The 22196-nt window shown below is 34.5% G+C and overlaps 1 protein-coding gene across 6 annotated transcripts in view; it reads left to right on the top strand.

Moving 5' to 3' along the window:
* Positions 1–22196, top strand: part of MICU3 (mitochondrial calcium uptake family member 3) — a 50358-nt gene that overhangs the window by 15826 nt on the left and 12336 nt on the right. For 2 of the 6 annotated variants that reach the window (XM_069855972.1, XM_069855973.1), the window contains exons 3-11: positions 767–798; positions 1686–1764; positions 2598–2645; positions 4036–4118; positions 7896–7967; positions 9545–9583; positions 12606–12701; positions 17582–17682; positions 19451–19622. In XM_069855972.1, coding sequence (XP_069712073.1) covers positions 767–798; positions 1686–1764; positions 2598–2645; positions 4036–4118; positions 7896–7967; positions 9545–9583; positions 12606–12701; positions 17582–17682; positions 19451–19622 — 722 coding nt within the window. The remainder of the gene's footprint in view (positions 1–766; positions 799–1685; positions 1765–2597; positions 2646–4035; positions 4119–7895; positions 7968–9544; positions 9584–12605; positions 12702–17581; positions 17683–19450; positions 19623–22196) is intronic. The other 4 variants (XM_069855975.1, XM_069855977.1, XM_069855976.1 and 1 more) reach the window with 2 other exon arrangements.

Here is a 22196-nt window from a genome sequence, read left to right as displayed (position 1 = left end):
TTTTCAGTGTTAATTAGTAGTTCCACTTCTGAACTGGAGGCCCTCTTCATCTTCTCTGTTGAAATTACTTTAAAAAATGGAGCCTCACAGGTGCTGTAAAAAGGAACATCGGAGTTACTAGGAATGGCTGAAAGGAATCTTCGCATCTGGTGTAGTTTCAAGGGTTTTTTTCTGTATTTGCTTTAAGAGGTATGAGTAGTTCATGAAGCAGGGGCCAGAATTCATGTCTCCCTACAATCTACGCTATAATACTACTGCTGCTACATAGGTCTTTTAGAATATTGATAGCAGAAAGTGACAACCCTCTGTGCCCAATTCTCCACAGGGACAGCTGTCCATGCAGAGCCATTAGGCTTAGGCTTAGGGTCAGGGAGACCCACAGAGACTTGGCTGCAGAAACTTGTCCTAAACTCAGCATTAATGCCCTTTATTTCCTGCTTAATGTTTTAGTGGTGTATTGTGGAGATGGAAAGTCTTTTATTTCACTGAAGCACAGTTGGATTTGAAACTGTACAACTGAATTGGTTCTTTAAAGTTAGGATTTTACGTGTGTATTAAGCTGTTTTATTTTTTTATAAGATAAAGAGAATTTTTGGAATTAGGTTGAAGATTAACCTGTTAGGTTGAACATTAGCCTTATGCACAAAGTAGGGAAAATATTTGTTCTTTGGCTAGAAATCACAGAGTATAGATGTACTTTATTTTTTATGACATCACATTGGCATAACTAAGTTCTGTGCATTCATAACTTTGTCTTTTGTTGCAGGTGCTAAAAAGTGGCGATCCCTTTCGAGACAGGTGGGCAATAATTCTTGTGCTATCTTATAGCTATAGATTTTGCTACAGTTACTTTCTCACGTGTTGTAAATTTGGAGTCAAAGGAGAAAGAAAGAAGTTTATTCTTATTAAGATAGATAGATAGATAGATAGATAAATATACTTTTACTACTTCTTTTTTGCCACTTCAGACTCAGTTGAATGAGACTCAGGCTCAGAATCTCAAAGATGCTTGAGCAGCTGAGCTTGATATGTTGGATTTATTGCCTTTCTCAAGCCTGTCTCAGTTCTTTCCTCAGCCTGTATCTGACTTGAGTTTTTCCAAGTGCTTAAGTGTAACAGGTGTAGCCAAAGCTACCTGAAATACTCATGCCACACTCTATCTTTTGCAATATTGAAACACCTCTTTTGTTTTATTTTTTATATGTTTGTGCAACTGCAAGAAGACTCTGTCTGTGTCTCTGTATTTAAGTAAAGTATGTTCATATTCATGAGTGAAGTTTGCTTTAGTTCAGGTTGAGTGTTTTGAAAGAACAATTGCTTGGAGCTTATATGAAAACTTCACTGAAATCCAGGGGGACTTCTCCTTGGCTTCAGTGAATTTGAGCAGTGGTGAGTAATTTCAGCAACAAATATGTTACATATTTCTCTCTAACTCTGCAAACACTTAGTATTCGTGCAGATTTGCTCAGATGTGCAATTCTTAGATTCATCCTGTGTGCAAAATTTATATAGGTGCTTGAGTCCTTCCAGTGTCATTGTGGTAGACTGAAGTTAAACTATCTGGCACATTTGCATGCAGTTCCTTGCCTTTTATCTTGATTTCTTAGTATTTACTTGTAATCTGATAACTAATTCATTAAATATTTAAATATATGCTTTCATCTTTTCCAAATCTTATTTTTTAGGAACTGAATCAGATCCTTATGGAGACACCACCAGTTTGGAAAGGATCATCCAAACTTTTCCGTAATCTTAATGAAAAAGGCAAGGGATAAATATTTGTTTCCATGAATTATTACTTGTAATAATTTAGCATCACTAAAGTAATATTGTACTTTAATCTGAGCCACATCTTAAAAAAGATTAAAGATGTTTGGTTTCCATTTTACAGAATGTTAAAGTTACCACTGTTTCAGTCATACCTTCTTGCAGCTAGGCTCTTTAAATTAATTGATATCTCAGAGCATGTTAAGCTAATGGTTGTTTCAAGTTCAGTCTGTTGTAATGGCTTTAAAAATATTTTTTAAAAATTATGCCTTCATTGAGTAAGAATTTTTGTATATTTCGAACGATGGTTATGAAAATGTGCATATAAAGACAACTCTAAAAGCCCAAGTCTATAAGCGTAACATGAGGCCAAGTTTTCAGTTAATATAGGATATGTACTTAGGAGCACCTAGTAAAGTCAAGAACTGTATTCAAATCGTACATATCAGAAGAGACCACTATTAATTTTTTCTATAGTAAATGTTCTCATACTGTTAGCGTTGTCATGAATTATTGGTGAGGTTTTCAGAAAGAAAATAGACTATATCATATTAGCTTCTAAGAATCTATCCAGCTTCTGTTTAATGAGCCATTCTCCACTGACTGTAGTTATTTATTTGCATATTTAATGTATTCCTCCTCTAAAAAAACAAAAAAACCCACCCAATATTTTAGGCAAATAACTCATTGACAGGTTGAATGTAGTCACATGCATACAGGTATGAATATGTGTGTGCACATGTACAAAAATTCTTCTTACACATAGTTTTAATATTTTCAAGTTTAGGATGAAGATTAAACTAACATGGAATAACTTATTTTGTCTTCAGGTGTGATATCTTACACAGAATATTTATTCCTCTTATGTATTTTAACAAGTAAGTATTTTTGGAGATGTAAACCCCAAAATTTTGTTACTAATTTCTGAGCTCTCAATGTATTGATGTACATTACAATGCTCTTCCCCCTGCTGCCTTCTCCCGCATACCCCATGGAAAAAAATTTATCATGCATCTCTGTGTCCACTTGAACCTTTTCTGTCCTACTGGAATCATGCATTGTGTTTTATTGATGTGGTTTGTTGTCTGGAATACCTTTCACTGACTGTTGAGAAAGTTGAGACATACACTTCAGCTAAACCCCAGTTAAGAGTTTAATTGGAATTCCTACAAAATTTCTGTCTGGATTTACTGAATTTTATAAAGGACATTTAAATATAGGGACTAGAGAAAGTAGCATTATTACTTGTTTGTTTCACCTGTTTTGTTTTCACCTGCATGACGGGTGACAACAATGGGATGGTAAAACAGAAAATCCGTCAAAATAATATAAATGTTTATTTATGTTAGAAAACACGAAATTGAATAATTCTTCTACCACTCAAAAAACAAGCTGAAGAACTTATAGCTAAGAGTTAATTAAGCCTGACACAGACTTTTTTTTATATTTTAAAAGGGTTTTTTGGCATTAGTGAAGTGTTTTATTTGTCTTTCCTTTGTACATAATTAAAAAATTTCTATTGGATTCCTTAGAGTGCTTTTTTGGATGTGATTTGGATTACTATTGTGGAGTATAAAATTGACCCTTGAACCCTTACAATCTCTTAACTTCTGGATTGATATTCTTCCATCATTTCTTCGTTTTCTGGACAACTTGTGACCATAATTCATCCATATTGCAAATCATTGAGTATCACCACAATGTTGCCTAAAGGCCTTGTCTACAGTTACCTTCTAAGTCCTAATGTTTCAGAAATAGTTTAAAATCCAAACCTGATTTCAAATTTAAATGACCCTAAGCATAAAAAAAAAAAAAAGAAAAAAAAGAAAATTCTGGGTATCTTTAGCCACATGGTTTGTTTTGACCAAAGTTACATCCTGTACCCTTTTTTTGTAGAACGTTTTAAAATGTCTTCTAGAAAACTATGTTTTCATAGAAAATTTATTTTCTACAAATGCATGTTTTGTAACATAAAATGGACTCTGGTTATGAACTCATGCTCTTGATTCCCCAACTAGCCATTACTGTGAGATATTTTGCTTGGACATTTTATGTTCTCTTTCTACTATTTCCCCTAACCTATAAATCTGTAAGCATGCTTTCTGTTTTCATAAGATGTTATGATTTTTATTTGGTACATACACAAATGTACTAATTTTAATTAGCTGAGGAAATGGCTTTTATAAACAGACGCCAGATTATTTCTTAGTGTTTTATATTTTCATTTTTTCAAAGTAAATAAATAATTGAATGTAATATTTTTGGCAGAGCCTCATGCAGGTTTTAGAATCGCTTTCAACATGTTTGATACTGATGGCAATGAGATGGTGGACAAAAAGGAATTTTTAGTGGTACGTATATTTTCAGTCTTTGAATATTTGATGTAAACTTTAAATTCATTTTCTTGTCTGGATTGAGACTCATGATGATGTCAATCATGAGAACATGACCTAGTCTTCCTTGAAAGTAGTTGTTTATTTGCATTATTTAATGTAAATAGTAAAAGTAATGTAAATAATAGCTTCTTGTTGCAGTGCATGGGTATTTTGTATATAATAATTTTTGAAACTTAAGTCATTCTGGCTGTAATCCCACGTGTCTTGAAAATGTTAGCTGTCATAATGTGACACTATGACCTGCTTTGGACAAGACCTGTAATGAAATAAAATGTATTGTATATATATAGTTCAGCCCATGAAATCCATATGCTGAAGCAATTTGATAAGCTGGGCTTCAGTAATTTCTTTCTAAGGAGAATATTCCTGGTAGCAAAAATTATGTTAGGCTGAATAATTTTCATGTACTTTGGACTAGTCAGCAGGACATCTAGAACTTGGCAGTAGTTTTGTTGCATCTATGATTTTCTTACGTTACAAATCTTTTTCAAGCAAGAGCTTTACTCAATTTATTGCTTGAAAAAAGCAGTTTGGTAAATTCTTTTCCCCTGAACTTCCCTCAATTATTCTTTTCAAGGAAATGATATGCAATCAAGCAAGTGAGATCCAAGATCTGGGGACTTATTTCTTGGTAGCATAACTTAAGCTGAAAAAGATTTATTTATTTTGGAACCTGTCACCACTAGCAAATGGTGGCATGCTGATAATTTCTTGGATTCTAATATTAAATGTACACATCCTTGTATTTGCTAATTCTTAATAACCGTCTCCTCTGGTTGGCGGAAGCAGCTGGCAAATGTTGTATTAATTGGCCAAAGGAAAAATAGGAGAAGAGAGAAAAAAATCTCTCATAATTCCATAAAACAGAATGTGGTGAAATAGACTGACTTCTTTTTAAAAAAAAAAAAATAGCCTTCCATTACAACAGTTAAGTAGGAGGATGTTGAAGCAGGAGTCCTTGTCTTTAAGAAACTGATGCTGAAAATATAATCAAATAAGTATATAAGGCAGGAAGCAAGGATAACATTTAACTATGGATATTGCATCTTTCTTTCTAACTCTGCTTTTATATTCCTCTTTACATCCGGTTTTTGGTGGTTTTTTGTTCTCTGTCTTAGTCTCTGATTAAAAATTTTAACTTCTTCTTTTCCTGTTATCAGACATCCTGTATAGAAGAAGGAAAGGAGAATTTTCAGACATTAGATATGCCGTTCTTCACCTATTGTTGTATTTAACAGATTTGTATAGATTGAGCCTGGCCCTAACTCTTCTTGATTACCACGACAGCGATCCTTTTAAAATTAGGTCAAACCCCATATGTCAGAATGTTAGGTCTGACATGAGAAAGACTAAAATTGATAGATAGGTAGATAGATAATATCTGTGTAGATAAAAGTAAATATGAAAATAAAGGTTGATTCAGTGCAGCTGCAGCTGTGATAGAACTGGCCCCAGAATATACAGTTGGCATCTGTACTTCCCTTGCTTGTGTATGCATCATCTCCTGTGTGACTGGAAGCAGGAGACTTGTTTGTTTGTTTTGCCATTTATACTATATCCAGCATTTGCAAAACACTTATTCATTGATTACAGTCAGCTATGATAAAATTGGAAGTATAGCTAATACTATTCAGTTTTGCAAGTAAAGAGACTTTGAAGATATTGGTGCGGGGATCACGTGTTATGTGATTCTTTAAGAGAAGGGTACGTGTAGTGAAGTGTTGAAAAATACTTAATTTTTCTGATAACAGCTTTAGTGTTTTTGTAAATTAATTCCATGGTGTTTGGGCTTTCTTCTTCACTTCTGTTATAGGGGTGAGGTCAGGGAACAGAAGGATTGTCTTCCCTTGTTAAGGGAGATCTTGGTTTTGCTGCTTTCAGCAGATCTCATTATCCTATTTCAAACAATGTTCCTATGAAAGTACTCCTGAATCCTTTTTCCATTCACTTTTCTACTCCCTGGTATCCTATAGCACTCCTGCTGAACAAAAGATCCATTTCCAGAAGTTTAGAAATTGCTTTAATGATGAATGCAATAGAATCCTACTCCCTTTGCCTCTGTGGCAGGGGAAATACATCCAAGGATGCATTGTTTTTACCAGTCTTTTCTGATTTTTCAATTTGTGCCACTCTCCTACCTAATGGCTTGTCGCTTTCCTTTTCACAAGGTATTTTCTTTCTACTTCTCTCTTCATTTCCCTTTCTTCTTTTCGAAGTTCTGAATAGCAAACTACATAACACACAAGGCCATCCAGCTTAGTGTTTTATCGTGACTCTTTCCTTGTCAGTATAGGTTATGGCAATTTATGCCTGTAGGTTTTAAAAGAATAGAAAAATTATTCCAAGATTTGTAAATTGATCCCATACTCAAAAATTGATAGAGTGACACACACTATTCTGGTCTGTATTTGCCTTGCAGGCAATTTCAGAACACAGTAGTCAGGTTTGGAAATTCATAAAATGTTATTTATAAATGTGTTTACTATTTAATTGCCACAGACTGTATTCATTTTTTTCAGTGTTGTTATGCCTCTACTGTAGAGTTTGCTGATCCTTTTATCTTAGCCATCTGCCTTCCATTGAATACGGTATTCTGAAAATAAATTTGGAAAATCTGCATGCAAAATTTATCACACGCACACACTTTTCCTTTTGTGTGTCATTATAGCATCAGATTCTTATCAGGCTTCTTGTAGGTAAAACAGCATCTTTTAAATAACTGCAACAATTGTGTCTGTGTGCTGCGATGTTTGATTCTGAAAATACCATATTCTGGATAGGACAAATTTGTGATCCGCAGTGTTTATTCTTTTTCCAGTGCACTTAGAGATTAGCAAATGCTTCAAGTGGGAGTGTAATATTTTCACATGCAGTTTTTGAAAAACTGAAGTTCACCGCTAGACATACAGATGGCATCATAGTTAATACTGCCCTCTCTTGCTGTGGCACTTTTTTCTGATGGTTTGAGATTATTAATAAGTATTACCATAAATAAAAATATCTAAATAAAACAGATACTTACAAAGAAAGACAAGTACAGACCTGTTCTTACTGTGAAGACTGTATAATTTCCAAAAAAAAAATATGCTTAAGAATCTTCTATGTTTTAAATCTTGTATTTGAGGTTTTCTCAGAAGTCATGTTTAAAGCTCTTAATGCAGAGAAAGTTGTGAAAGGGGTATTTTACAAGATCTGAAGATATTCTTTGAACAGACTTGAAAAAAAGGGTACTTGATAAATTACTCTTGAATAGTAGTTTGTTGCTGCTGAAGGGGAATGTTTCACCCCCTTCCAGGTGTTTCCACCCCTCCCTTGTGCCAGCAGAAGTAAAAACCGATGGCTGGAAACTAACAATATGAAAAGATTGATCCAGCTGACTGCATAGCCACACAGATACTAATTAGTACTCGACAAGAAAGGATGTGCCTAGAGGGGATAAAAAAGGCTGGAACTCCCCCTTTTTGTAGAGGCTGGATTGGCTAAAATGTAAGGCTAAATAGGATGTTCATAGTATTGTGCTCCCAAACAGAATTACTAGCCTTTCTGAGTAATGCTTAAGGGCACAGAAGGAACATGAAGGCATGAACATGAAGAGTAAAGCATCATTGAACACTGATATTTTAGTAAAGAGTTACATTTTAAAACTGTTTGCACTGTTCTTCACAGTGAGTGGTTGTTATGCATGTGAAATAGCCTGAAAACTAAATAAGGACAAAATTGGGTATTTTTTAGCTACAAGAGATTTTCAGGAAAAAAAATGAGAAGAGAGAAAGAAAAGGAGATGAAGAAAAACGTGCAATGCTGGTAAGTAAAATTAGAATAATTGCAGTTGGTAGTTGGTTTGTTTTCTTCACTGTAAGACAAAATCGTGTATCTATTATATTTCACTAATCACTTTCATTTTTTTAAGCAGTGAATTCATATCATTGAAAGAATATTCATAGCTTTATATGTATTAAAAAAGCAACATTTAGCCTAAACTGCAGTTATTGAAAAGATTTATAGAATCATAGGATGGTTTGGGTTGAAAATGACCTTAAAGATCATCCAGTTCCAAGCCTCCTGCCATGGGCAGGGACTTGTCCCACTAGACCAGGCTGCCCTCCAAACTGGCCTTGAACACCTCCAGGGAGGGGACATTCACAACTTCCCTGGGCGACCTGTGCCAGTTCATCACCACCCTCATTGTGCAGAATTGCTTCCTAATGTCTATTCTAAATCTTCCTCCTTCCAATTTAAATTGAAAAATTAAAAATATTTAACTGGTCTACAGAAAAGAAAAAGAAGTATTTAAATACTGTATTGCATATTTTGACAGTACTGGAATCTGTAAATCTAGGAAGAAGCTATTACTAATGACCCAGTGTTATCATCGGGAAGAGTGAGGGATCTCAGTGTCAAGACCAGGCTATACTACAGCTCTCATGACTAACTGAAGCTGTTCATGTATACGTATTGATCCTGGTACTTGTAACTAACATAGTTTAAAAAGAGCTGATGAAATGTTACAAGTGAACTTAGATTTTGTATTCAATTGTTTTTTTACTTTATTAAATACTGCTTATGACCAATGCAAAGTGTTTATAGTTGTTTATATTCTCTGAATAGATTTTTGTGGAATATTGAATACTCATTCTCATATGTCAAATTTGCATTCCATAGGTGCATAACAAAGGTAAGTCAGAAATAGACAAGTCTGTGGTGATTTGTCTGGACAATGGCAGCAGCAGCAGCAGGAACTTGTTTACTGTCGGACAAATAAAAATCAAGGACACGTTTTTGTCAAGCCCACAGCAGAAAAGAAAAATATTAATTTGCATATTTGTGGCAAAAATTCTTTATTTTAAGGAACATTTTGAGACATATGCAAAGCTTTTCACAGTGTCCACTATCCTTTTGGGACCGTAAATGCTTGAGCCCAGATATTTGTCTCTGAAAAATAGGAAGTTTGAATTTCTAGAACTGATGCTATTTAAACCTTCCCTGAGCATAAAAAGGGATATTTTCTTCCCACTCAGAGACAGCTATCCTCCTCAGCTTTTCAAAACTGTGGGTCAATTGTTGAATTTTTCACACACTGCTTAGTCTGAACAAAGGAAATTTAGACACAAAGGAAGAGCTTTTGGGAAGAGTTAACATTACAAAATGGAATACTTCTTCTGAGAGTAATCTGCAACTCTGTATTTCTCCTTTGAAAATTTGAAGTGTGAGAATGTAGATAAATGATTTTTAATTCACTCTTATTTTAAAGCCAAACAAAAAAATCTAATATATAAAAGAAATATTTGCTTGTCTTAACCTATTCTGTTGTCTTTTTTTTTTCTTCTTCTTTTGGCTTCATTCTGACATGTGATACTTGGCCCATTTTTGCTGTATGTCAGCGTCTTCAACTTTATGGATATCATACTTCTACTAACAATGTATGTACTCTAATTATTTTCAATTTATGCAGTCTTCACCAGTGAGGTAAAATAATACGCTGTAAAACAATTACTGTATTTATTTTTTTCATCAAGTAAATTACTTCTGCTAATCAGTAAAAGATCTTCACTTGCATAAAAGGTTATGCATGCTTGTTACATGAGTTCTGAAACAGGCAAGCCCTACTAGGAGGAAGGGTTGCTCTCTCTATGTAAAATGAAGGAAACAGTATTTCTAATGGAAAGGACAAAATATATCTTAAGAAATTGTAGATGTTTAAAAAAATTAGCTTATGTAAATTAAGTCATTTTGCTTGAGTAATTTGGTGCAGGTCTATCTTGTCTTCTTGTGAAGTAATGAGTCATACTAATCCCCCCCGGCAAAAAGAAACCACAAGCCAGCTTTTACATATTCATTGTTCATAGGTAGAACGAATAAATAAGAACTTCCAATGCTGAACTAGAATAGGATTTTACAGAAGGCAGTCCCTGTATTGTGTAGGGGACTTATTTTCAAACATTTTTGAGGAGTAGGAGAATCAGGAGGAGAGAGATCTGGGTTTTTTAATGTCTTCATCATGACCTAATTATTTTTTTGATCACAATAGAAGTAAAAATGTTGTAAAAAAAGATTGATTTGACAGTAAAGTAGGAAAATTAAACTTGTTTTGATGTGACTATTGTGATATTCAAAGCAAAGGGAGGGAACCTACAAGACTGGTGAAATTTCAGTTTTAAAGTCTGTTTCTGTATATAAGAATGCACAAATTTATTTCCTGTGAAGTTAACACATGCACTTTGAGCCATATGCAGGAAGGAGGTCTGTTGAATGAAAAGGTGCAACGGCATGATACAGGTGTTGCTGTGTAAGAATAATGTAATAGGAAATGTGAGGCCTTATGACTCAATGGATTTTAGATCATGCTTTACTGCAGTGAAAGGTGCTGTACAATGGTTGCCATATTCCTGTGCTGCCTCCTGTTTTGAACTGAAACCAAACTAGTTAGTCTTTCCTAATCATATAATAATTTTCAGCTTTAGTAAAAAATCTTCCAGCCACATCCAGAATCTTTATCAAGATGATGCTCAAGTGTGCATCATCCTTTTCTGCCCTACTACCACCTGAATGGAGATCTCCATGCAAAATAGACTCAGATGTGTAGGAATCTGCAGTATCTGCCAACCTCCCCCTGCTCAGAAAATTGATATTTGGGGTTTCCTTTTCTCCTACTGAAACAAGAAGTGTAGCAGCCTTTTCAGTTTCCCTTGATGCTAGGTTAATGGTTGGACTTGATGATCATAAAGATCTTTTAGAACCTGAATGATTCTGTGATGCCCTGGAGAGTGAAAGATGCTGAAGACCAAGGAGGTGCAGCTGTAAAATCGTGGAATCATAGAATCTTCAGGGTTGGAAAAGACCTCTAAGATCATCAAGTCCAACAGCTGAATGTCTGGGATAGTCCAAAGTGTTGTGTTGTGCCCTTCTCCTCACTTCATCCTTCAAAACAGTTCTAATTTTTTGAGAAATGTTCAGGTCTACAAGCCATAGGGTGTGTACAGCGATGTTTCAAATGGGTTAAATATTTTTTCCTTTTCATTTGCTATGTTAATTCTTTCAAGTCGTGTTCTGGTGCATACTGCAGTTGTGTGTTAAAACTACTTCCGCATGTGTTGCATGAGTGCCAAATGCCAGCCGGAACATGATAATTATGAAATGCATGTAAGGAAAATAAAATGTGCATGCCCCAAAGTACTAATTCCATTGGCTAAAGTAAATCTCTAATAAAAGATTAAGTTCAGTGAATATTTCAAAAATAAATAACTACAGAATTGTAGGCATAGAAGAGTGAGGTGTTGGTCATTCACGTGACCCAGTAAACATCAAAGGCATAAATAAATGTAAGAGAAAAACTGCTAAGGCCCTAATTCTGTACTTACTGAAGTAAAGTAGTCTGAGTTTAGCAATTTAGGACTGAATGTAGTTATCTATGAGAATACTGTGACCGCAACACAGGAACTTCTACTCCATAATAACAGAAAGATTAAACAGAATTTTTCATAACAAACCTTCTACTCTGTACAGTATACTTTATGATCACACTGTGGTTTTACACATTGCACAGCAGTCACATCAGTGCAAGTCTTCTAATACGAGAGCAGTACGTGCCCAGTCAAATGAAAAAAGTTTTCACTTGTAGTTAGAAGATTAAACTCATTCTGTCTCGATGGATGCGAGTGTGGAGCTGCAAAAGTAGGAGACCTAGTTTAGATTAACTTTTGAAGAGAAAGGGGAAAATTCAGTTGAATAACTCTAACCATGATCAAATAGCCTTCTGCTGCCTTCAGGATCAACTATCCTAGATTTTTTTTGGGGGGAAAAAAAAATGAATTGCATAGATCTTCCAAGACTAATTACAAGACAAAAGAAGGCCTGTTTCTATAGGGAAAGATTTTTTTTAGGCTTCCAAAAATAAAACATTACAGTGTAGAAATGTAAATGTGTTTTCTTGATAAGTGTGTTACAGTTGAAGATGGACTTACTAGGCTTATTTTTTACATTTATTTATTGGTGCAAGGATGTCATCTGGCTTATTGGATGAAATTTTTTATAACTAGCGTATGGTGGTATTTATATTTTGACCAATGAAAACACAAATGTCTTAAATATGTAAGCTAATCTTTTTTGACAAAAGAGAAGCATAATACTGAGTTTAGGTGGATATTTTCATATGTACCTCAAAAAATATTTTCACTTTACGATTTCTCTGTTTTATTTGGGAAATTGGCACATGGTGATACTTTTGACATAGCCAAGTTATGTGTAATAAGTAAATAGCTGTAATAAACCAGTGTTTCTTTAATTTACAAAATGTCATGTAGCTGGGTAGAAATTTCTCTGTGTAGAAGCAAAAGAATCAAGCCATGCTTTTGAAGATCAGCTGAAAAAAAATTTAAAGTCTGTAAGGGATTGTTTTATTGTTCTTTGGTTTTCAAACAATTGTGCTTCTTGAAACTTCTGCAGGTCCTTAAAGCAGAAGGAGAGGACCTTGTACCCAGAAGCTATTGGGATACTTTGAGACGTAGCACAAGCCAAGCACTCTTTTCAGACCTTGCGGAGGTATAAGACAACCTCTGTCTCTGGTCCATAAACAGACTGCTGTTTTGTTTATTTCTGTTCTGATTATTTTCCTGTTTTATGCCCTCAGTTTCTTGTCTTCCTTTTAATTACTTCTGAGAGCTTCCAGTTTGGTTCCATGCACTGTTCAAAGTTGTTCTTTCCAAGTACAAGCGAATTTACCTTTTGAAAGTGTTAGAAGGTTGAGTCCTCTTCAATCTTTACTGTAAGAAGCATTTTCTAACACTAATAGTTACAGTATTTCACAGTTAGAGAAGGAATTTGGGAAACCTTTGTTATTTAGGCTTGGTCCAGTGATGTGACAACTTTAATGAGAGTTGCAGTCCTTTAAGCTTTAAATTCTTAATGTGGTTTTTGTTTACATTATCAGAGCTTAGCTTCACAAAAACAGGATCACATAGAGATTATTTTAATTATTGGATTAAACCAGTAATGTTTTAAGGTAATCAAAACCTTAGTCAATCTTTTTTAGTATTGCACAGTCATTATGGAAGACTACCAGTACCACTGAGTTGTCAACCTCATTTCCATAGTTCTTTAAATTCTAATAAGATTCTTGTTTCATCATCTGCTTTCAGGTAATTTAGTAAGACATTTGTTTATACTGATCATTTAGGAGGGTCAGCAAACTAGATCATTTAGGCTTTTCTGTGCCCCATACAGTAAGGGTGATTAAAGAACGTGCATTAAAGCACATACAGCAACTCCCCACTGATTCTCTGGTCTTAAGTAGCATGCTTCATAAGCAGAATCATAATGAGAAAAGAACACAGAACTGAAATGGGCCTCCAGGGTAAAACCATCTTCTTTGATTCGTAAGCAATTCACATTCCATATTAGAAATAGTGTTTTGTCCCTGCTGTCTCTCTGCAGAAGCTATTGGATAACCTTAGGTCTTGGATGGGCTTTTTCTAATTTCCAGGCTAAATTTACTTATAGTTCCTTTATACCAGTCTATTGTCCCTTAATTTTCATTGAGCTTTTTCTTCCTTAGTGTTAATCTTACTTGTGGTTGTGTTTATTAACTCAGTCATAGCCCTCAGCTTTAATTATCATAGGCTAAACAAAACAAGGTCTTTGATTTTTCTCTTAATGTAGAACCTCCACTTTCTAGCTATCAGGTAGGTTTTCTCTGTACCCCTCTCAGCCTGACTTCATTTTTCTTTGAAAAAAAAAACCAAATGTAGTGTTACAGAACTAAGTTCCATAACGTTATTTATTGCAGTGTTCATAGTAGTAATACATTCATAGCAATCTTGTAATGAAGTAGTATACCCAGCCTTTATTCCCTTTTTTATAAATTGGTGATTTTCTGAGCTAATATTCCAGTTACTAGTCCTTAGTTACTCCACCAAATTTTAAAGCCCAGAACACCAGTTTCTTGTCTAATCAGCTAAGGGAGTCATAGAGGGAAGAGAGAGTTGCAGTTTTCACTGACTAAGGAGCTTGAGGCACTGAGTTTTCTGAATCAACTGTCATCTTAATCTGTGGTTAGCTGGCACGAATTCAGTCCCAAGTATAGATGAACTTAATTCTGGTAATCTCTACATACCTTTAATTTGATGAGATAGGGTGTTTATTTTTTACATCAAATGCCTCGAACTGGTATCTGCTACTACAGTGTAATTGAAGCTTCACAGTAGCTGCACTAAAAATTCATTTAAATTGTAAAATGTATAAAAAGTCTCTCTGCTCACGTGTAAATCATGTCCTGCATTTGCTCCATTGACAATTTCCCACTTCTCACTGTAATCATCTTTTATCTTGCTTGGGTTAAGTTTGAGCCAGCTGGCTTTTATCCATATTCTTATCTCTCCCAGGTACTCTCACATCTGAATAATTTTATAGCCGCCTGTACTAAGGAAGTGGCATAGAGCTAGGTGACACTGGAATCTGTGTTGCAGTTTCTTAGCCTTTTAAGAAGGCCTTGTGTAAGTTGAAAAGGAGCGTGAATAAGATTTGTTGTTGTGGGAATCAACTTACAAGGTCTCTTAGGCAGGGAAGAGGAAGTTGTTAGTCACATCCAGTTTCTTTCTAGGATATTTTATAGTTCTGTTTCTGCTAATGCTAATTTAGCAACCACACCATCCTGTTTGAATATGCCACTTATCACTGAATTCAGTTTGGGGGTTTATTCTTATACTACTAAATGAAATCAGTAGATTAATTATCACTATTTAAAAATCAAGGACTTGCAGTAAGAAAGCTTTTATTAATGCAAGACGTAATATGGATACTTCAGTGTCAAAATATGACAAAAAAGGAGCAGTTTACTGCTTATTAGGTTAAGAAATTGAGAGGAAAAAGATGTTATTTGAGAGGAAAAAATGTCATGAAACATTTGTCTTTCCTGTTTGTCTCTTTACCCATACTTGTGTTACAGTTAGCATAAAGGTAAAAAGAAACAAGGTGGGGGTTTATTCTTATTTAAATGACTGCAAAATATATGAGATGAAAATAGAGACTCATATTTGTATACATGGAAACAGGTGTGGTCATTTACTTTGCACTGACCTAAAGCACAGTTTTATTATGATCAGGAAAGAATAGTTTTAAATTATTAAGGCTTTTGTTTTTACCCTTACACCTTAGGAGAGAGTTTATTTAGTGCTGTCAATGCAGAAGAGCAGGGGAATAGTTTTCAGTTGCCTGCAATTCTTCAGAGAAGCATACTGAGTTGAGTTTCTGGGGTTAGGTTTTTGTTCGGGGTTTTATATTTAGCGAGGCTGACCAAATGGGAATTGTGAAAAGACTTACAGGTTGTATTTTTTTTTTCAGATGGTTCTTTAGATATGGGTGAATGCAACCTAAGTCTAAGGGTTTGAAATGTTTTTGCAAGATGAAAGGCTGTAGTTTAATTTGATATCTTTTCAGTGTACTTGAGGGAAATAGTTTAAATGTACTTAGGGATTTCATTATTTGAAAGACAAGGAATCAGGGTATCTGAATTTCAGTATATCGTGTCCTGTAGTGGAGGGTAACAATATTAAAAGATGAATAGTGATTACTTTTCCGAATTAGTTTGTTCACTTGAAGAGCAGAGCTGTCTTAATTGAAGTATATGAAATATCTCTCTACCTATATATACACTACGTTATCTTATTTTTCCCTGAAGAAGAATATGAGAATAACTAGGAAGCTAGAATACATGAGATACAATCTTGAGAATCCTAAATGGATTATGCTAAAGTACAGAAAAATCTCTTCTTTCTTTAGTTCTCGGGTGTTGACAGCAAAGGATTTGTGTCGTTACTGACTCATGTTTTGCCTTGTTTATACATAAATACTCTTAATGCTTAATACTTTCACATTTTTTAAAAATCAGTATGTTGTTTTGGTATTAATATAGTATAATTCTGAGAATGTCAATATGAAACAGTTTTTCATGGTACGTGGTGTTGAACTACTACATACCATTCAAAATTTCTTCCTAATTTCTTCATTCAGAGTTTCTCCGTCTGTTATAAATATATAACCTCTTCAGTTATGAAATAAAGTCAGACTTAAAGGACTCTGAGTGCAGCTTGCAGGTTTGTATATGCAGATGTTTATACATCTGTATAAACAGTTTTCTGTTCTTACAGTAAAATCCCATAGGTTTATAATCTGTCATTATGGTGTTTAATCACTATTATTGCATCGTCCAAATACTTTCTCTACTTTGTTTTCTGTTTTGTACTTTAACAGTAGAGTCAGCAGACACACTTCCACAAAAATGCAGTGGTGTTGATGGGTGGTAGCTTGTGTTGGAAGAGCAGACTACTGGCTCCCACTTTTTGCTTTTCATAAGATCTTGTCTTGGTAAGAAAGATGAGAGCTTAGACAGAAGGTTATCCCTGGGTAGATGTAGCAAGGAGACCAAATATATTACTTTTTGAATTTCCAATGTTGACAGACACAGGTTAATGCTAGGACATTGCCATGGTGGAAGACTGTTGCTTATTTAAGAGCCTTAGCTCTTCAGTGTATCAAGAGTTTCTTTGTAGAAGAGGAAAAATCAATGCACATACACAACAGTTAAGGGTAATGAATATGTAGTAGAAAGGTGGAATATTGCACAATCGTTACGCACTCATGATAGTCACTTCTGTCTTACATGCATGTCTTCCTATTTACATCTCTTACCGTTACAAGTAGTCAAAATTAGTTTGGTTTACTATTCTGCTTCTGTGCCTTCGAAGTTATTATTTAGTAAGGGAAAAGTATTAGTACATATTCAAAGATTGCTGTCTGATGCAGAGACTACGTATTTGGTAGGTGAGGAACATTCTTAAGGGAATGAGTCAAATATTACTTCGTTATTTCAAAATTTCTTACAATTCTGTTGCTTTAAATATATTTGGACAATAAAATTTAAAATACAGCCATCTGCTACTTACAGAAAAGAATCATATTATAAGTGCAGCTGACTGATGTGAGTGGATTTGGAATACAATCCTTTAATATATTGTTTTGAAATATAAAATAAGAGTATACAAAGAAACTTCCTTTAATTTCTTAGTAGTTGCATACTAGAAGAGAAAGGAAATTGTGTGCTGAGTTATTTTTATGGCTTACTAAACTTTTTTTTTTTTTTTAAGATTTTCTGGTTTTATTTTTCATGCTTTTTCCCCTCCTCATTGCAGCTTCCATTATATTATATTGTTGTTTCTACTAAATGCAATCAACAGCCTAATGCTATTTTGTTTGAAGATTGTATGACTAAATTAATTTAATGGATTTTAATACTAAAGTCTTTTTTTAGAACTGTGAACATAAAACACAAACTCTTTTAATAGAAAGTCTGTTGTGATGATAGGCATTTTCAGATCATACATCTGTAACTGATCCAATCTTATCACTTATTTATTTTAATGTTTAAGCGTGCTGATGATATTTCAAGTTCACTGTCAGATACTACACTGCTTGTACACTTTTTTGGCAAGAAAGGAAAAGCTGAACTGAACTTTGAAGATTTTTATAGGTAAGTCTCAGTTTTACTAATTCCCTGTAAAAAATACTTTCATGCTTGTTCTAATTAATATATATTATATTACTATACACATAGTTTATGAAGACATATACATAATGTTCCCCTTGTGTGTGTTATATATACAAAGAGCAAAATACAGTAAGTGATCCAACAACAGAAAGTCCTGTACTAATGCTGCTATTGTTTGCAAATTTTTTTATCACTTGTGTGTGTGGTTGGTTTGAGGTGAGAGATTATACTCCAACCCTGTCCTTATTGGTATGTAGGAATTCTTTTCTTGGCTCCTTTTAATTCTTCTTCCTGTTTGTCAGTGTTTAAAAAAAACTTTTGTGCATCTCTGGTCTTAGAGACATATTTAAATGTAAAATGTTCTGGAAGATACCATGTAGGCAACTTAAAACAACCTGTTTCTAGGAACAAGTGAAAACACAGTGGAAACTATTGGCTTAATTATTAGGCTATTAAAAATACAATTTAAAAACATAGGGAGCATGCCTTAAAAATAGAACCATAAAACTGTATATTTCTATGTGATTGAAAGAGATAGTGTTTTGTTACTGTTTCCTCAGTAAATACTCCCAATACCTATTGTCTTTATAGTTGTCATTTAACTGTGTGTTCTAATCAATCAGGTATTTCCAAACTATTTTGCCTTATAATGATGTGTGCCTTGAAAATTATTCAGTATTTCACATAATATAAAAACTTTTGTCATCAAGTGAAATCATTATGTAAGTTCAAAACAAGAAACAGAAAAGAAAGTACTTTTCAAAAGCTGAAATATTTGTCGTTGACCTAAGATGCTAAAGATGTCAAAACCTAACAGACATATTCTTGAAAGAGGGATCCATCCAATTTTATTCAGCACTACTTTACCAGCTCAAAATATCTTTAAACTATGGATGGATGAGGGACATACTATTGTATGTTTACCTCGCATTTACGCTTTTGCTTAGACATCCTTTTCATTTGAGATCATCATAGTTATTAGAAGTCAAGTTATTTGGAGAAAGGAGTGTGGCAGGCTATATGTACAGGATGGGAACTCTTGGGAACCTGTAACAGGCAAGTGTTACACCTTGTCATTGACAGTCAGGTGTACGTGAACTCCCAGTGCAGTATTGTGACCAGCGAGCTAATTTCATCTTTCTTTGTATAAGTAGGACATCAAACGGAATCAGAGGAGTTTTATTTCATTTTTATATGTGTCTGCTTTTATACTTATCCAGTTTTGGTGTCCAGAATACACTAACTATGTCGTTAAGTTGGGAAAAGTGTATAGAAATACCACAAGAATAGTGAAGTATTAAAACAAAAAAAATCTAGATTGAAAGGCTGCAAGAGCTTATCATACTTGGCTTGTTTAAAAGAGAAAGGTAAGGTTTAATTGTAACCTGTAGGTAACTATATGTGGAATAAATTTGGGGAATTCATTTAGTACCATGATGGAATTTTCAATCTAGCATGCAAAGTAAATCAGAAATGAAAGTTTCAAGTTATTTTGATCCTTACTAAAACAATTAATCTTTGAGTAATTTTGATCCTTACTAAAACAATTAATCTTTGAGTCAAGATTGTTGTATGGATTAGAAAATACAACAACGTAGATATGGGATTTACCAAATTTACTATCAGTGCTATGAAAAGGGAACTAATTTGTATAATGCTATTTGGCTTTATGTTCTATGAGTCTTTAAAAGACATAAATAGTAGAAATATGAAGTATTACTGTTTCTTCATATTTATGTTTGTGCTTTAGATTTATGGATAACCTACAAACTGAGGTTCTAGAGATAGAATTTCTTTCCTACTCTAATGGGATGAACACCATCAGTGAGGAAGACTTTGCCCATATTCTTTTGAGGTATACAAATGTGGAAAATACATCAAGTTACCTGGAAAACATGCGCTGCACGATTCCTGAAGAAAAGGTAATTGTTTAGCTAGGACAGCAGTAGGCCACAGCATCAGGTCCCAGCATCATCAAGATGAAAACGTAGCCTTGTTGGACTGAATTAGATTCTGTCACTGAATTAATTATTGCCAGGATTTTATTCTGATTATAAGTTGTATATCATATTTTTCAGATCACTTACTGGATAAAAAGTAGAAGTGTAAATAGCAGAGAATTATATTCTGTAGGATTTAGCTAATAGTGTTTTTGAGGTTTAGATAACAAGGCTTTCTGTTAGATGACAAATCAGTTTAAACAGCAAAAGATGCAAGACTCGAACAATTTCGAGCTCTTTCAGTTAAAGCTCTTTTTGCATGGTTCCCAGATTATTTTTGTTGAGGCTGAAATCAAAATTTCCCTATGTATGGAAACCTGAAAGCAGAAAATCACTTTGTGGCTTGTATAACAGTGATGTAAGTATCACTTGGACAACTGAAAAATAATGACTTTTTTGAATGGCAAAGGTGAAGTTGATTAAGTAGGTGTAAGTACAAACACTTTCTTTTAAACACAAAGCAGTATTTTGAAGTCATCTCTATGTGTTCTAATGCCACTGTTCTGATAGCAAGTCTTCCACAGTAGTTTCTTGTCAGTCTCTAGTGGAACCATCAGTCAAGGAAAACTTCCATGTAAAAAGCTGTGTCACTGAGTTACAGATTAGCTTACATTGCATTCTGGGAATATCCTGGCACTTGACCAGTGCCGTGTATCTCTAGGTCATATGTTATACCTCCATTCAGTAAAACAAGGCATTGCCGTTTTCCATAGCTCCATGTCACTGGTGTGGTAAATGTGCTTTCAGTGGAAAAAGTAAATCCCATCTTTTGTGCTGGCCACAGTCTTCTGGGAATGGGACTTTGCCTCATACTGCCATGGAGGTATTGTTTATATGTTTGCCCTTTTTTACATTAGTAATTACATTATAACCTGAAAATTATGAAATGTACTCTCTTTTTATTACAGTGATATACTGCAATACAAATACAAACCAGAGGATTCCATTTAGGAGAAAAATTAGTCTAGCCTGTAAAGTAATAGAGAGTAACAGCTACTCTCACAGTTGGCAACGTTAATCTTTCGTGGCACTGCATGTAGAAGCCCCTAAAGCAACATGGTGATTTGGCATAGTGTAGTCACATTAAAATGTCCAGCTGGCGGGCTGCCTGCTCACAGGATGTTTTCCTTCGTTAGTAACTACATGCCAAGCAGTGATTCATTTAAGCTGACATCTTGAATTACTACAAATGTCAGCTCCTAAAGAAAGTCTATGCATTTTTAACAGCACTGGTGAATTAATATAACAGTTTTCTTTGCTGTAGTAAAATATAATCTGTCCAGATAAATAAAAAAGAGTTTTCTTTTACCTAGAAAATAAACAATTTCCAGTAGAAAACTTCTCGGATATCTACACATAGATAACTTCCTATATAAAAATGCAAGACATATGGCAGATACAAAATGTTATTACAGTTACCAGTTGAACAAAATATGGTCAGTCTTAGGAAAGGAGAGAGACAGTAGAATGCTGCATGCCCAACTCCTTTTGACTTCTGTTTTGACAGCCCTTCTACCGCTTGTGTGTCCTTTGCTGATTTTCCAAACATTTATGGTTGGAGATGATTTCTGCTGAAATCATGGAACTCTTAAATGAAACCAGATATTTTTCTTATTGCCAAAATGCTGTGGAGTATGTACCATTTAGCCATGGCGTGCAGGTGTGGCTCCTTTATCTCCCTACTTAAACTCCATCATCCTGGCAGTAGTTTCACCATTACTGGAAACAGAATCTGCAGAAAGTCTTGTTTGCAGACCATTAGTTCATAGCTTTTCCTGCACAAGGGCTACTTTTCATCTAGACTGATCATCTCCTGTCTAGTTACATGGAAAGAGACAGGATTTTTGCAGTAAACCTGACCTCTTACAATATCTCCCACATTCAGAATCTTGACAGACAAATTGATGCAAATTAAGGATTTTTTAAATCATTGTGAACCTATAAATGTCAGCTCAAGACTTTGGTGGCCATTTTCTGTTTATCACTATTTTGCCATTGTACCTGAGGGTCCCTACTGGGGACTGAAGTTTCATTTCACAGATACGTGACAAAATTATTCCAGTCTCAGTTTTCAGTCTAAACAGAGTGCAAGAACGTGAACTATTAGATGTCAAATGCAACGAAACAAGAAAACAGTATTGGTTAGCTTTCGTAAATGAAACTTCTATGATAAAAATTTAAAGGAGAGTAAGTAGGTGGTTCTGCTAGTATCTACGAGAGTTCCCTCCCGGTTTCAAAGGGTGAAATGGAGAACAAACTGTTTGTTGAGAAAAACAGTTTGTGATGGAGATGGGTCAAGCTCTCCAATTAAATGGATTATATCTTAGCTGGAGCTTAGGTATGATCACTTAAGCAGTGGTTTACATCTCAGGTGGGTGGAGGCCTATTAAAGTATTTTATTTTAACAACGTTATGTTGCTCTCCACATTTACTGCAGTACTTGCTGTCTCATACGGGTTTACATCCAGCTTTTGTCATTTTCGTTTCTGTCACATA

This window comes from Phaenicophaeus curvirostris, chromosome 4 (genome assembly GCF_032191515.1).
Source record: "Phaenicophaeus curvirostris isolate KB17595 chromosome 4, BPBGC_Pcur_1.0, whole genome shotgun sequence".
In the NCBI taxonomy this organism is placed as follows: Eukaryota; Metazoa; Chordata; class Aves; order Cuculiformes; family Cuculidae; genus Phaenicophaeus; species Phaenicophaeus curvirostris.
This window is presented reverse-complemented; position numbering and strand designations above follow the sequence as displayed.